Genomic DNA, 15497 nt, shown 5'->3' with positions numbered 1-15497 from the left:
TATCATACCTATTGTTCCTCAGGTGAGCGATGTGGCCCATGGGCCTCGTGTTTAATTAGCGTTAAATGGTTTCTGAGTTCATTATTTTAAATCATTATTAGAACCTCCGTGGTTGCTGCAATGGTCAAGCGATTTCAGAACTTGTGTGAATACCACTATTGAAATTCCGCCTTTGACATTTTCTTGAAGATTTTGCTTATTTATTGGCATTTTGTATTACTAATTCACTAAAACATTTCATGTCGTATCGGTAATATAACATACATGTATTTGTGCAAACAGAGATGACTCGTGTAAGAAAAAAACCTCAAAAGAGTTTCTTCCTGAAATTGAAAACCGACGCATTCACAAAGTAACGTACAAATCTAAAACAAAAAAACAAAACCAAAAAAAAAAAAAAACTCCATAGAAAACTCTATTAAAATAAACTGATTCCAGAACACAAATAATTGTCATCGATACATCTCGCTATCTAGACTCACTTAACACTTTTGTTTGGCCTTATGCATTACGATTTTACAGTTGAATGGAAATATAAGTGAAAAAAATGTTGAGAAATTATAAGATATCATTAGAAAACCGTGCTTTCACATATTTTTTTTTATCTGTACAAGTCATTTAATTGTAAAAATTGAATCAACTACTCATAAAGTATCTTGAACAAATCGTTTGCTGCAATAGAACTGCGAAGATACATGTAGTTCAATAAATTGCAAAATATATTACGATTTTATTTGTTAAGAGTTTCAAGTCTAAGCATATGATCAAATTTGTTGTGGCCATGGCAGCTTTGATATTACATCCTCCGCTGTCCCTTATCGTGATCAAACGGCGCGGTATTGCATAAATGACAATAACTGTGGCTCCTTTGTTTTAATGTGACAACACTTCTAATCAGATATGAAACGTAGCATTTCGTTAATGACGCAAATGACGTAATATAGGGTGCAAGTTTGCTTTGCTAATTATACGAAATGAAAATAACGTGTTGAAGGCAAAATATTTATATAATTTTTTATCCAAAATTAAAATCGCTAATAAGTTATTAGGCTTCATCGTTTGAATATAATGACGTTATAATTATGGTCTTGACGTCATGGAATATATCATAAAACATAATAAATGAGTGTTATGTGTATTGAAAAATGTAAGAATATATATGATAGACCTTATGGTTAATTTGTTGATAAATTTAACCTCCTAAAGACTTTCTTTAGAAAGTATTTCACAAAAAAGTATGACCATCCTTCATTTCTAATTTTTGTTTCAATTTTAACAAAAATACATACTTTACTAATTACATGGAAAAAAACATATTTTTAAAGTTAGAATTTAAAAGTTTTTTTTCTACTAAAAAATATTGATATACAATCAAAGATAAACAACAATTTGAAATGATATACAATCAAAGATTAACAACAATTTGAAATGAGAAATGAGATTTTTGAAATGTGTTTTGTTGAAGATTAAAGCATATGCGTTGATTATAAATTAATACAGATTTTTTTTTTGCCAATCCTAATCACTTCTACTTGTTATTCACACCGCGACCATTTTAATTCCAAAGCGAGGCTAGGAACGCAAACATGGCAACATACATTAGAAAATCAACGGAAAACGCGTGGAGTAAAAACCTCCAGTATTGTCCATCACTCACACAAGACTTGATCGAACAATAGGCAAACGAGACCGCGTGTATACCACGATCAAAACAGCAGAAAGGATACAGTAATTTTATAGAAGGCTACATGTATGTACACGAAGTCGAAAGTAAGTGTCTACAGTACTTCATCATGTTGACTAGACTATTAATGTTGACCATCACAAATTACATTACGTAACTCGTTTAGTACGAGCACGGATATAGCGAATATTCGGATATGGCGAACTTTGTTGGAATCCCCGATAAACATCTTTGCAAAATGTTACGGTTATTACGAATTCAGATATAACGAATATACGATAGCGAACTGGTTTTGAGTTCAGTAGAGATGAAAAATACAAAGTAATGATTTTTTAAAGCCTCAATTAGCGAGATTTATAGTCTTGTGAACGAAAACATGTATTAATGAATTCGCTTTATATATTATTTCGAATTCGTTATACGGATAAAACGAATACGGATATTACGGTGTAATTCCACTGGACCCTAGGACTTCGCTATAACAGAGTTACTGTGTGTGTATATATATATTCTTCTTTTTAATGTCAAGAAAATTGACATGTTAAATAACCTCTATGTATTTTTAAAAATGTAAATGTGTTAACCTCTTAGTGAACAGGGCTTTTAAAATTAATTATAACTGTAAGATCTAATTGATGAATTACATTGTTATATTTTCTTATGTTTGTAAGTTTTGTAATACAGTGTGTACAAATATTTTATTTTTTCTTAATAAGGTACAGAGTGTCCATATCTGATTTATGGTAGATGCTAAATTAAGAGGAATTACACCATCATATATGTGATATTCTTTTATTCTCTTACAGCTCGTTCTACATGAATACGAAGCCGTGTTATTTCATGGGTTTGTGCTACCTCACAAGAAGAAAATTTGCCCTGTTCACATAGAAAAGGAGGTATCATCAAAGATGCTTGTTTTTGTCTAATAGGTCTGCTATCAAAAACCCTTTGTCAGCAATAACTTTGTCATTAGGCTCCAACAGGTCCAAGATTCCTGACAATTCGGTAATAGCTTTATCACTAATGCTACCTGTATATAAAGAACTAAAAAATGATACAGCACCGCATCGAGTTATCATTATTAAGCTCTAAAATGTTGTGTGACTCTTGTAATTGGAGTAAGTTTCAGAATTTAACACATTTGAGCTAGGCGGTTGAACTTTGATTTGACCTGTACAGTCGAAGTTAACCCTAACATGAGGATATGACTCTTGAAAACACTTAGACAATCACACAACGAGGTGACCAAATCAGTAAACTACCTAGCATTGTATACAAATAATTTGACCAAGTTATAAAAATATTTACTGACAGAAAATTGAAATATATTAAATCTAATGGCTAAATCCGGAATTCCCTGACGCACTCTACAAAGAAACATAAAGTGGTAATGATTCATTACGAATAGCATTGAACTTAATGTTCTTTGTATCTGGAGAATGTCTTTGCATTTGTGTCCATCTTATCATTGTAGCCGCTGTTGGCTGTATAGCAACATATAAACATTTCTGGGTTTCATAATCTTTAATCTTTTAAAACCAGTATAAAATTTAATCATCTGGGGGTCTTAAGTAAATCGTTCCAGAGAAAATATTCTCTTTTCCTAAGTCACAAGTTTTCTCTGAAGATTCATAATTTTCTCCTTGACCTGGGCTGCCAGTAGTTGATCGTTGATAGGTGTATGAATGGTATAGTCATGGTCATTAGACACAGCTGGGGTCTGATCCACTGAACTGGATAGTAACTTTCGATTGGAGACATATTCTAATATTAGGAACATTTATGTGTATTGGGGGGGGGGGGCATATATCTTCTGAACCAGTTTTCAATATATAGCAAAAACACACAAAAAATGTAAAATATAATAAAATCCTACGCTATTATAAAAGGATTGTTAGCTAGCCTTGCCTTCATTGCATTTAGACTAGTTAAATTAAAGTAATTAAATTAAATTAAACAAATGACACAAATATTCAGATTAACAAAACTTCATGTATCCTAGCAGACGAGTAGGGGCGAGCTAACGATAGAAATCTGACTGTGGCCTGATATGGTGAGGTGGGTTGTTTATATGTAATCCTCTTCTGTCAGGTAGCTTATCTGAGATTCATAAATGAAGAAATGGATTAAGCACAGGAAGTTTTCACACATTCGGCACAATAAACATGGTGTCAAAAGCATTGTTATATCAGAGACATATAAATAACCTTATAATTATCATATTTTCGTCAACTTGCATTTTTTTCCATTGATCTTCTTTGTGGTCTAATCCTTTTTACCGGGGAATTCCATGCAAATATACTCCCTGGCCTTAGACATCGTCTGTCATTCTAGGACCGACGTAGTTCTGACTGTGAGAAGTGTCCTGAGCATACCCTGGTAGCATCTGATATCTAAGAATTAAATTTTATAATCAGAATTATCACAAATTTCGCATTTAAATTTGTTTTAATTTTCACAAAAAGTTCAATAATTATCTGCTTAATGAACTTATAATCCATGATTAACTTGTCGATTTGATAGCATGTAGGCCTACTTACTCTGAAACTTTGACCTACATCCCTTCGAATTTTAATTATCCACTCCTTCCTTTTGATTTTGTCTGTCAGAAATTAATGAAACGATAACTCTCTTGTGTTGTCGTAACGCGAATCATTGTTACACAACGGGATATAACAATGATAAGCGGTACCCGTACTGCGTTTTACACATTCTTTACTAAAACTCGCCATCTTGTTTGCATTCCTAGCCTCGTTCTGGAAATCAATGACATAATCCGTGAATAAAGAGTATAATTGAAATTCAATGTTCCTCCTACTTTTTGTAATGTTCATAACCGGTGATCAGGAAGCTTTCAGTCATAGATCTATCTGTACTTCGTAACATTCATTTACATCTCCTGAACGAGAGCTGACGTTGGAGAAAGCGTAACAGCATGTCTTCAGAGAAAAATTCGGAACGTAAGTTATTGTCAAACATGCTTTTTTATATTTAGGTGGCACGGGTCAGATTTTTTGATACAATTCATAGTAGCCAGGGGATGCGTGTCTTAGGAACTCTGTAACTAGAATTTCCCCAGTACAAAAATATTGACAGGTACGTCTTCCGAGACTGTCTCTTGTTACCTTAGCAAATGTTTGATAGTATTCCTTTAGTCTTGAAAGTGTACTTTATATAACTCTATTTGTGTTTTTGTATTGGCATTGGTGTAAAAGTTTATCATTTCATTTCATTTTTACAGTGGTTTATGTTTCTCTCAATACCTGATCGTCTTATTTATTTAAATAGTGTTATACATGACATTTGACAGAATGAATACTCTCTCTCTTTCTCTCTTTCACACACACATCATCATAACTTTCAAATCCAAAATATCAATTCTACGTTTCTTATTGTGAGGGGTTTAGATTCATTTCTTGTTAGGGCCCCGCAAGGATTTGCGGGTGCCCTATAGTAATCACTCTGTCCGTCCGTCCTTCTGTCCGTCCGTCCGTCTGTCACTCTTCCGTCCACAAATTTCCTGTTTTTTTCTAATAACTTTTTTTATGGTTGCCCAATCAAGTTCAAATTTGGTATGGTAGTTCAGTAGGCAGAAATACATATTTTGATGCTAAGTTTGGTTCTCTATGTCTTCTGGTTTGGAGCTGGGGTGGTGGGGTAGATTCATAACTATGCATAAGAAGAATGGGCAAAGAGAGATAACTGCTGAGAATGAATGGGCAAAGAGAGATAACTGCTGAGAATGTTACCATTGTATACATGGAAGGCTGTGCAATATTTGTCCTTTGGGATTAATTAACCTTCCACAGGAAGAAAATCCTAAGCTTTATCTTTATCTGTCACATTGAGATTAATTACTGCACTGCCTGTGTCTGCAAATGAACTTTGTTTTGAAGTTAAGGTCAATTTTGAATGATGTGTAGTATTGTGTACATTCTTTGAAATATGGATTTGAAATATAATATTCATATTTTTTGGGGTTAAAATACCGTACACAATGATTTATGATAGTTTTATTGAATAGAGGCAAAGCCTAGGTATCATTGCATTGGTATCAATTCTTTGTTTTTTTAACAAATTTTATTTCATCCCATGTTAACCCACTTTATCCCGTGGATATGACTCATTGGATATTTTTTTGATATTCCAGAGTTGTGACTTTACAATGGGATTTGCCTAGGCATAATGAAGTAAAAATAATGTAGAGTTTTATAAACAGTGTAAACATTGATTGCGGTGTATAAAATATGGGATAAATAGAATCTCATGATTTGTAGTATAATATGATTTTTATCCAACTTGTGTGTTTTATCCCCTCACTAAGGCTCAAGAAAAAAACACTTTAATTGTTGGATGAAAATCATATCCAACTACAAATCACGAGATCCTATATATTCCAGTTCTTTACATCTTCTGCCGGGCATTTATTTTTCATCATTGTTAATATAAAGAGGATGGAATTCAAAGTTTTTTTCACTTCTCTATATTAATTGTCATAGCGGGGCCCTTCCTGACTGGTCAGTTTTCTAGTTTAAACATATTTTTAATCTAAAGACATGTATTCGACAAACTAAGCACCAAGTTAAAGAGCATTCAAATTTACTCGACTCTTGTGGTTATATTATGAATTTACAAGCTTCATTCAACGGACAAACTGAAAATAAAGGCTATGAATAATGAAATATATACTAGTTATAACCCTGCTCCGAAGGGGAGGGGGTATACTGTTTTACCCTCGTGTGTCGGTCTGTCTGTCCGTCCATAACAACAATTTCTGTGGCATTTATCTCAGCAACTATTTATTGCAGATGCTTGAAATGTTTACACAGTATTTGCTTTATCGTGGGATGTATTTTTGTATCAATCAGACGTCAACTTCCTGTTAAATGACGACTTTGTTTATTTTTAGCCAAAATTTTTCAAACAAAATTCCGTCAAAGATTTCTCAGCAACTATTTATCGCAGATGCTTAAAATTTAAACACACTACTTGTTTTGGCATGCCATATGGTGTGATGTATTTTTGTATCAATCGAACGTCAACTTCCTGTTGAATAATGACTTTGTTTACTTTTAGCCAACATTTTCAAACAAATTTTCGTCAAAGATTTCTCAGCAGCTATTTATCGCAGATGCTTTAAATTTTAACACAGTGTTTGTTTAGGCATGCCATATCATGGTATATATTTTTGTACCAATCAGATATCAACTTGGTGTTAAATGATTACTTTGTTTAATTTAGCCAAAATTTTTAAACAAATTTTCCTCAAAGATTTCTTAGCAGCCATTTATCGCAGATGCTTGAAATTTTAACACACTATTTGTTTAGGCATGCCATATTGTGGGATATATTTCTGTTCCAATTGGATGTTAGCTTTCTGTTAAATGTCGAATTTGCTTATTTTGCATATTCTCATCAGAGCGGGGGTATCACTAGTGAGCATTGGCTCACAGATATCTTGTTTTTTCTCTCATATTTTACGACGTCAGGATAAACTTTTCTTGTACATGAATCAGAGTGGGCCAGTAGTCGTATTTTGCGCTTATTCCAGTTTCTTTGAAAAGATATATTTTTAAATATAGCATGCAAATTATTTAAATGGCCAGGATAATTAAATATATTTATTTTTTCAAAATTTCAAATGTATTGCTCTAAAGGCAGCGGTTTTGGTAATGTATTAGAGCAGGCCTTGTCAATATTATAGCGAACATTGATATTACCCCGTTTCATTCTCTACTGATAAAGAAAAACAAGAAAACAAAGTGATTACCTTAACCTAAATTTAAATACTCATTTTTCTATAAATTAATAAATGTTTATTGAAGGCGGAGGGAGGTAAACGGGGTTGACACGTTATACAGTAAAAAAAATAATATTTCAAAGGTTTTTATTCCCTCCGCAAACAAAGTTGGGGGGGGGGGTGGGGTATAGCAATCACTTTGCCCGTCCGTCCGTCTGTCTATCTGTGCAAAATTCGTGCCCAGTCCATATCTTTCTTATGGAGAAGCATTGAATGTTCTTACTCCACACAGATATTGCTTATGACCTAAGGGTGTGTCATGACCTTGAAACAAGGTCATTCAGGCAAGGTCAAGGGCAAAAAAGTGCAAAATTCGTGTCCGGTCGATATCCTTATTATGGAGTAGCATTGAATGTTCTTTCTTCACACAAATATTGCTTATAACCTTAGAGTGTGTCGTGACATTGACCCAAGGTCATTTGGTCAAGGTCACTGGCAGAAAAGTGCAAAATTCATGTCCGGAATATATCTTTTTTATGGACAAATATTAAATCTTAATTCACATAAAGTTGCTGATAACCTGAGGTTGTGTCATGACTTTTACCCAAGGTAAATTGAGGAAGTTTAAGGTCATTTTAAAAAAACCCCGCTTAATTCCGATCTGTGTTATATGTGTATTAATGGAAATAATTAGAAGCTAAAATTTGACACAAAATTTGCATGTCTCAGATTGATAGATTTGAGGGTAGGGTTTGCAAAGTTTATTTAGTTTATATAAACCACTTCTTTAAAAATTGTCTTGCATTTTAATGGTTATCAAAGACGCAAAATAAGTAAATCATAAGAATAATGCAAGAGGACTGACAACTTGTTTAGGATAAGCAGGGACGTTTACAGAATTGTAAAGGAAAAAACCATTGGCATGATGGGTAAATTAAGGGGTGTGCCAGCACTGATGATCTACGTGGTATTTACAATTGTTCTTCAGCTAATTTCGTGCCAATAGAATTGGATTTTAGCATTCGGTAATTTTAAAAGATAAGTCTAATTATTTGCAAAACATTTTCTCTTTCCATTACGGAGGATGAGTTGTAAACAGATTACATGTAACAAGTTCTTCCAACAGATTTGGCCTATGGTATTTTCCGCAATTAACTAACATTCTGTTATGGAAAGCTCCAAACAATTTAGATCTAAAAATTTGATTTTTTTCACCCCTTTATCTATATTTAGAGCTCTTCTTTAAGACTGACAAATGAATTTAGATAAATTTTTGTTGTATTTTGAACAGTAAATAGGAAACACCCCACGCTGTCTGATTTATTCGTTGATTTTCGAAACATGAATTTTGGCATAGAATATACAGATTCAATGCAATTACATGTAAGATAACAATTAACATGTTTACAGAGAGGAGATAAAGTTGTTATTTCTTCGTTAAAATTCTGTATTTTGTGCACGCGACGTTGCATAACACACAACATTATTGATTAGGTTTTTTTTTCACTTTGTGAAGAAATAATTGAAATATATTTAAAATATATAAATAAAGTTGTTTCATTTCTCAAAATAAATAATTTTTATTGACAATGTATCATGAATTATTTTTTTTTAATTTTCCTAAGAACCTCCTGCGTACTGTCGGCTAGAAGAAAATCAAAATGACCAGTCAAACCTTACATACGGGGACCAGTATAATCAGTATCCTGGAGTCAACCAGTATCCATCGCCAGGTTGCGCTCAATATCCAGGCAACCAATACATGTACCAACCGCAACATACTGTTCCTGGCCAAGTAACGACATCAGTGGTATTATCAATTATTAATGAGCGATGAGAAATTTATGTGTTGTTAACCGGGTTTTCCGAAGGAAAAATCCGGTTATTAAAATGGTGAAAATGGCGGGCGGGCGGGCAGCTGCCAAAAGGGTACCCTCATTGTACGGATAACTCCTCCTACAATTTTCAAGATCGGAAGTTGTTTTGCAGATCAATTGTACATATATCAGAGGTGTGCATATTGCTAGGATTTTGATTTCTGATAATTTATGAAAAAAATACCAGCTTTTGAACTTAGTCATTTTTTGGCAAAATATTGCATATAGGGTACCCTCATTGTACGGATAACTCCTCCTACAGATTTCAAGATAGGAAGTTGTTCTTTTGCAGATCAACTGTACATATATCAGAAGTGTGCATATTGCTAGGATTTTGATTTTCAATAATTTATGAAAAAAATACTAGCTTTTGAACTTAGTCACTTTTGGAAAAATATTGCATATAGGGTACCATCATTGTATGTATAAATCCTCCTACAGATTTCAAGATAGGGAGTTGCTCTTTTGCAGATCAATTGTACATAGTGTATTAGAGGTGTGCATATTGCTAGGATTTTGATTTCTGATAATTTATGAAAAAAATACCAGCTTTTGATCTTAGTCACTTTTTGGCAAAATATTGCATATAGGGGTACACCATTTCACTGGATATGGGTTGACATGGATTATGGATAAAGTTCACATAAAAGAAAACCCGGTTTGCTGTCACATTGACAGCTTTTCACTTGTTTTCATTTGGATTGTAAGAAGAGGTCTTGAAACATTTTGAAAAATTAATCTATGTAGTACAATGAAAACATCTAAAAACGTAAATGCAAATAAAAAAGCTAAGATGGATATCATGCAGATATAGGGTCATGGATATCTAAAAATATCTTAATGGGAGTATAAAGCAGTTACTTTTTAAGGTGAGAGAAGATTTACGCATTAATGCGGTATTTGTTCAGTATTATGGTTTCTTTAACATCTTTTATACAGATTACACAGCCTGGAGCTATCGTTTACAACCGAACCCCTGTAACCAAGAACTGGATGGTTCCAGCTTTACTCTCTTTCTTCTTTTGTTGCTGGCCGTTAGGGTTAATGGCTATTTTGGCTGCTAGTAAGGTAAACGTCACATAGTGTCCATACTCTATAATATATATCAGGAAGAAATGTTTAACAAATGAAATTTCATTTTTTAATTTTTATAATAATTTGTTTGTAATATATGTCCCGTGTAAACTAATAAGGAAGCATTTTGTTTTCTTTTTCTTGGCTAGATATTTCATTTCTAGCGATGAATTTGTGAATAATAGGTGACTCGGCTTTCTATTAGATTTCGTAAATAAAAGCGACTGTTCATAGGCATATTGTTATCACACTCTGATAACGTCCGGTTAAAGTGGCTGGTGTGAGTTTCATCTTCTTTAAAAGCGAGAGTTTATTTTAAAAAAAGTCGGTGAACATCTCAACCATAAATACATGTACTTAAACGATAAAATGCTTCCTTTGGTGATTCATTCGGGATATGAAGGTAGCGACATTGCAGAAACAAGTATTTCTTATAAAGGAATGATCGTCAATAATGATATATTGATAGCTAGAAGCAATCAACATGATCAGTTTGATGTAAAATAATTTCAAAATTACTGTATTTCTACAAAATATAGAATATTTTGAATCTGAACACCATAATTGCATCATTATAAACCGTCAACAAATTTAATTTTGAAATAAATTTGGGGAAAGCCGTTCGTTAACTCCTTGTCAAGTTTTATATTTTTAACGTTATTATTAAATGTTAAAGTGTCTTCTTCTGCTTCTTCTTCAGAATACTGAGTAGGGCTCTTTAAAGAGCATTAACACGTATACAAAGAAAGAGTTGTATTAAAATAATTTAATGGGACTGAAAAACATTGAATGCCATCATAACTTGCTATTGAGGTCGCATTATAACGTAACCTTTTTTTTATAAATCAAGCCGTCTTCCTAGCTACTATTATGCAACATCAATAGATCGAGAGGTCAGTTTATTGGGCATCTTCTTATGATTGAGGTCAGTTCATCGAGGTCAACTGCATTACTGAATGAATCTGTCGATCGAAATTCTTGCGCGTGAGACAAAATGTGCATTCTTGAATTAACAGGTCGAACTGTATTTTATATATGTTTGCATCTCTTAAGGTAAATGAATTGAAATAAAACTGAGTAAAATGTTATATAAATACTAAACAAAACTTCAAGTTTTTATTAGAACTACTTATGCAAGCGGAATGTGTGCGCACGTGGAAGCATTTGCCTCATATGGACACAACAGTGATAGGCTGATCACAAAAATGCATAACCTTAGCGGGTTGTACCGCCACCGGAATATACGGTGCCGGTCAATGTTGGGTATCTTATTTACACAGTGCTGATTACATCTGGTTTTCTGTGAGCAGTTTTAGAGAAACTGCTCACTACTATTTTCTCGTGCGTCGGGGACGTACACATCAATCGAAAATGTTCGTGGTGCTACGGCGTAACGATGTATGTTTCTTATAGGAACGTATATCTATATATTTGTAATAATATTTTCTGATTATTAATTTAGAGCTAAATTCGGGATTTATCTAAACAAGATATCTGTGAGCCAATGCTCACTAGTGATACCCCCGCTCTAATGTGAATATGCAAAGTCAACATTTAACAGAAAGTTGGCATCCGACTGCTACAAAAATATATTCTACAATATGGCATTCCTAAACAAATAGTGTGCTAAAATTTCAAGCATCTGTGATAAATAGTTGCTGAGAAAAATGTGACTGAAATTTTTGTTACGGACAGACAGACACATACGGGTAAAACAGTATACCCCTTCTCCTTCCGAGCGGGGGTATAATTATCTCATGTACAGTAAGAATTTCATCGTCATAAGTTTCGGTTATTACTGTCAGACATATCTGCTATATTGACTGAATAAAGATGTAAAATGTGTTGTGCGTTTTTAGTTCGATATAGGAAAACGAGCTTGTGGCAGAACACGGGTTATGTAATTTTTTTCTGCAATGATCGCTACCTTCATCACCCACATAAATCATTAAAGAAAGCATTCTATTGTTTATATTAATATCTTTCTTTTACATAATTAATAAATTTATTATGAAAAGAACATAAAAATCAGTAATTAAAATTACTGTTGATGTTAATAAGTACGTTAGCTAAAAGACACAGCAAAAGCATCTCCTGTGAGACATTTAGTCTGACATCATCATGTTAGTTCCATGCAGTTCGTTGTTGTTTTTTTTTTAGGTCGCTGTTGGTTTCGACCAATCGATAGCGAGGGTATGTCAATTTCAGTCCTGTCAGTTTCAGCCGCTGTAAATTTCGACCAATCGATGAACAGGGCGTGAAGATTTCAGTCTGGCTGTTTCTATAGAGCTATGAATTGACAATAAGTTTCCTTAAGAAATAGAGGGAATAATATTTGGTAGAAGTAAATATTAGTATATCATCATTTTCTGAATTTTCGATGCATGGTTATGCGTGCAAAATGAATACAGGTATTTTTTTTAAGCTTTAAGCGACAATAGTTTCCAACCGTCAGTGTAGTATATTTAAAATATATAGTTGTCACTTTCTTAAGTAACCGTATGTTCTCCATGGAATTTATATAATCAAATTTAATCAATCAATTGAGTTAAAGGAGGCATATATAATTAACGGCAAATTTCGCAAACGATCCAAGAACAAACGATATAAGAGAGGTTGTTGAACATCATTCAGAATAGTTATTGGTTTTACAAACTTTTATATTTTAAATTCTCTCTAGTGAATTGTTTTTATTTTAACAGGCTAATACTGCAGCAGCAGTTGGGGATGTAATGGAAGCGGAAAGACAATCAAACCGCGCGCGCACGTATGTGATTGTGGCTATGATAATAGGACCTATTTTGACGGGACTCTATGTTTTTCTTACCTTCCTACGACTGAAATAATAAACAAGCAATGCTCAATATGACTAAATAATATATTTTGCACGATTCTTAAATTGAACAGGTCGATGAAGCGATTTGCCCACTAACATGAACACAAAGACAGCCACTACTTTTGTGTTCCATAGATGCTTTGAATAGCGCGTTTGTTTTCTTTGAAAGAGGTTTGATGGTTTATACATAACCCATCAGATATGCCTTAAACTGTTTAAATATGCTATAAGTATCCTCGCCTATGTATTATTTATAAGTAAAAATACAAAGAATCTAGTTCCTATTGTCCTTTCTGATATATTTCATTTTATCAAATCAAATATACAACATGACTGATAAATTACATTTTATTAAATCAAATATACAACATGACTAATCATGTTGTATATTTGATGTGATAAAATGAAATATATCAGGAAGGACACTTTACATTAACAGAAACATCTCAATCTAAGGAGTCGATACGGCCACAACCATCAGGCCCTCTTAAAAAAATATTCATGTTGAAAACAAGAATATACCAAACATCTTTTTTTAAATCAAATTTGTTCTGTGTGCAATTGTTTCAGATACAAAATGTGAATACAATTATATTAATTGTATAAATTGTTAAATAATTTGAACAACGTTATGTTACTTATTTACATTTTCACTCCTCCTTGGCACATAATCTTACCTCTATCTTTTTAGAGGTCCGTGTTGCTTTGTTTTAAATTTGTTTTTCGTTTTATGGATATATGAGATGCTTTACAGTTTGTTATTGCCATTTTTTCAGTTGTACTAATTAGGGAGTGATGTATAAAAGTATGTTTTAGTATTGTTTTAGTATTTTCTGTTTATAGTTCTGACTCCCATTTTTATATTAATTTTTTTGTTAATAAAATTAAAGTTAAACAAAACAAAACAAAAATTTATCTTGAAACTAGCATAGAAAATAAAAGAGAAAGAGATACTTTTGAAATTTACAGTGTCCCTCCATTTCTTTTGTTTTCTCTGTTTATTCAATCCGACTTACAAGTGAACGCGTTCAGGAACATGTAAACAAGTATTCCATTATATCTTCTAAACTTACAAAACTTTCTTATAAAAACCGACATGTTATCCTTGCATAATAGTTTAAAGTTATAACGGATCTTTAGTAAAAGGCATTGTCCGCCATACTTTGTTTCGTCCCTATCCCTACAACTCCTTGGTAAGCCACATACATTAAAACAGTATTTCTCTGTACAGATCACATATATACGGATGTAAATCTCTCATCTCCGTGTAACTTTGTCGCAGTAAGATTATCAAATTTTATGCACGTATTGACGTATATCAAAGCTAAGATTAAAAACATTACGTGTACATAGCATACGTAAGTAATACTACACGTCTGTCTCAAGTTCCAGGTGTGAATCGAAAACGACGGGTTTATATACCCGGATGCCGAGGCTGATTAGCTCCGAGTATGTACCTATTAGATTTTTAAATTGTAGGAAAACTAGTATTGAATGTTACATCTGTCCGGTCATGTGGGCTAACCTAATAATACATGTTTATACGATTGATGTAATACTTTAAATACTGTATCACTTGATAAAAACACAATTCGAACTTGGTAAGCAAATTGTTGCTGGGTTGATCTGAATGATTCAGTTGAAAGTGCACGATATACAGATAATATATTCAAATGTTATTTTTTTTCTCATTTCGTTAGTTAAAACACTAATGAACAGTTCATTTAACAATGGGTTTGTAAAGTAAAGAACACTTTAGATCAAGTTCAATTTTGTTATTGCATACATTCATTGTTCATGTACTAACGCACAAAAACTCGTTATAATGCCTTATTTAAATATCTCCCCTAAGTTATTTTACATGTAGGACAGTTACCTTGCATACATTACACTAATGTTGCATGATGTATATTTCGATAAAACAAAATCACCATTGATTATTTTTATAAATATCAATATTTAATTTTTGTTTTATTATAGCATTGAATCATGATTTTTTGAAGTATACACTCTCATAACTGCCGCGGTGTGTGCATACAAATTGAGTAACGCGCGTTAGCGCGTTATGAAAATTTGTATGCACACACCGCGGCAGTTATGAGAGTGTATACTTCACAAAATCATGATTTAATGCTTATATTTACATTTTTTAACTTCTTGCCTTGTCTGCAAATATGAATTATACCTTAAAATTCCGATCTTATCCTAAGGGTAAGTTAATATTAATGGAAGAGCCACAGTAACAGCCACAAGCGTGAAATTTGATTTTCGCTTGTGACGTTACAG

At 33.0% G+C, this 15497-nt stretch overlaps 2 protein-coding genes across 4 annotated transcripts in view; both read left to right on the top strand.

Moving 5' to 3' along the window:
- Positions 1 to 15497, top strand: part of LOC105346099 (proline-rich transmembrane protein 1) — a 65205-nt gene that overhangs the window by 11637 nt on the left and 38071 nt on the right. The gene's annotated exons all lie outside the window — the stretch shown is intronic.
- Positions 4494 to 14027, top strand: LOC105346093 (proline rich transmembrane protein 1B). 3 transcript variants are annotated; one of them, XR_010709299.1, is made up of 4 exons: positions 4494 to 4644; positions 9050 to 9234; positions 10241 to 10369; positions 12536 to 13056. XR_010709299.1 is itself a non-coding variant. In XM_011454554.4 (4 exons), the coding sequence occupies exons 1-4, from the start codon at positions 4620 to 4622 to the stop codon at positions 13219 to 13221; spliced, it is 468 nt and encodes a 155-aa protein (XP_011452856.2). In that variant the 5' UTR covers positions 4494 to 4619; the 3' UTR covers positions 13222 to 14027. The 3 variants fall into 3 exon arrangements, 2 of the variants coding, with proteins under 2 accessions (XP_011452856.2, XP_011452855.2); XM_011454554.4 differs by lacking the exon at positions 12536 to 13056 and adding an exon at positions 13078 to 14027 and having other exon boundaries at positions 9050 to 9219; XM_011454553.4 differs by lacking the exon at positions 12536 to 13056 and adding an exon at positions 13078 to 14027.

The sequence above is a fragment of the Magallana gigas genome, chromosome 9, assembly GCF_963853765.1.
Source record: "Magallana gigas chromosome 9, xbMagGiga1.1, whole genome shotgun sequence".
Lineage (NCBI taxonomy): Eukaryota > Metazoa > Mollusca > Bivalvia > Ostreida > Ostreidae > Magallana > Magallana gigas.
Note: the sequence above shows the minus strand (reverse complement) of the source record. Positions and strands in the feature narration are given on the sequence as shown.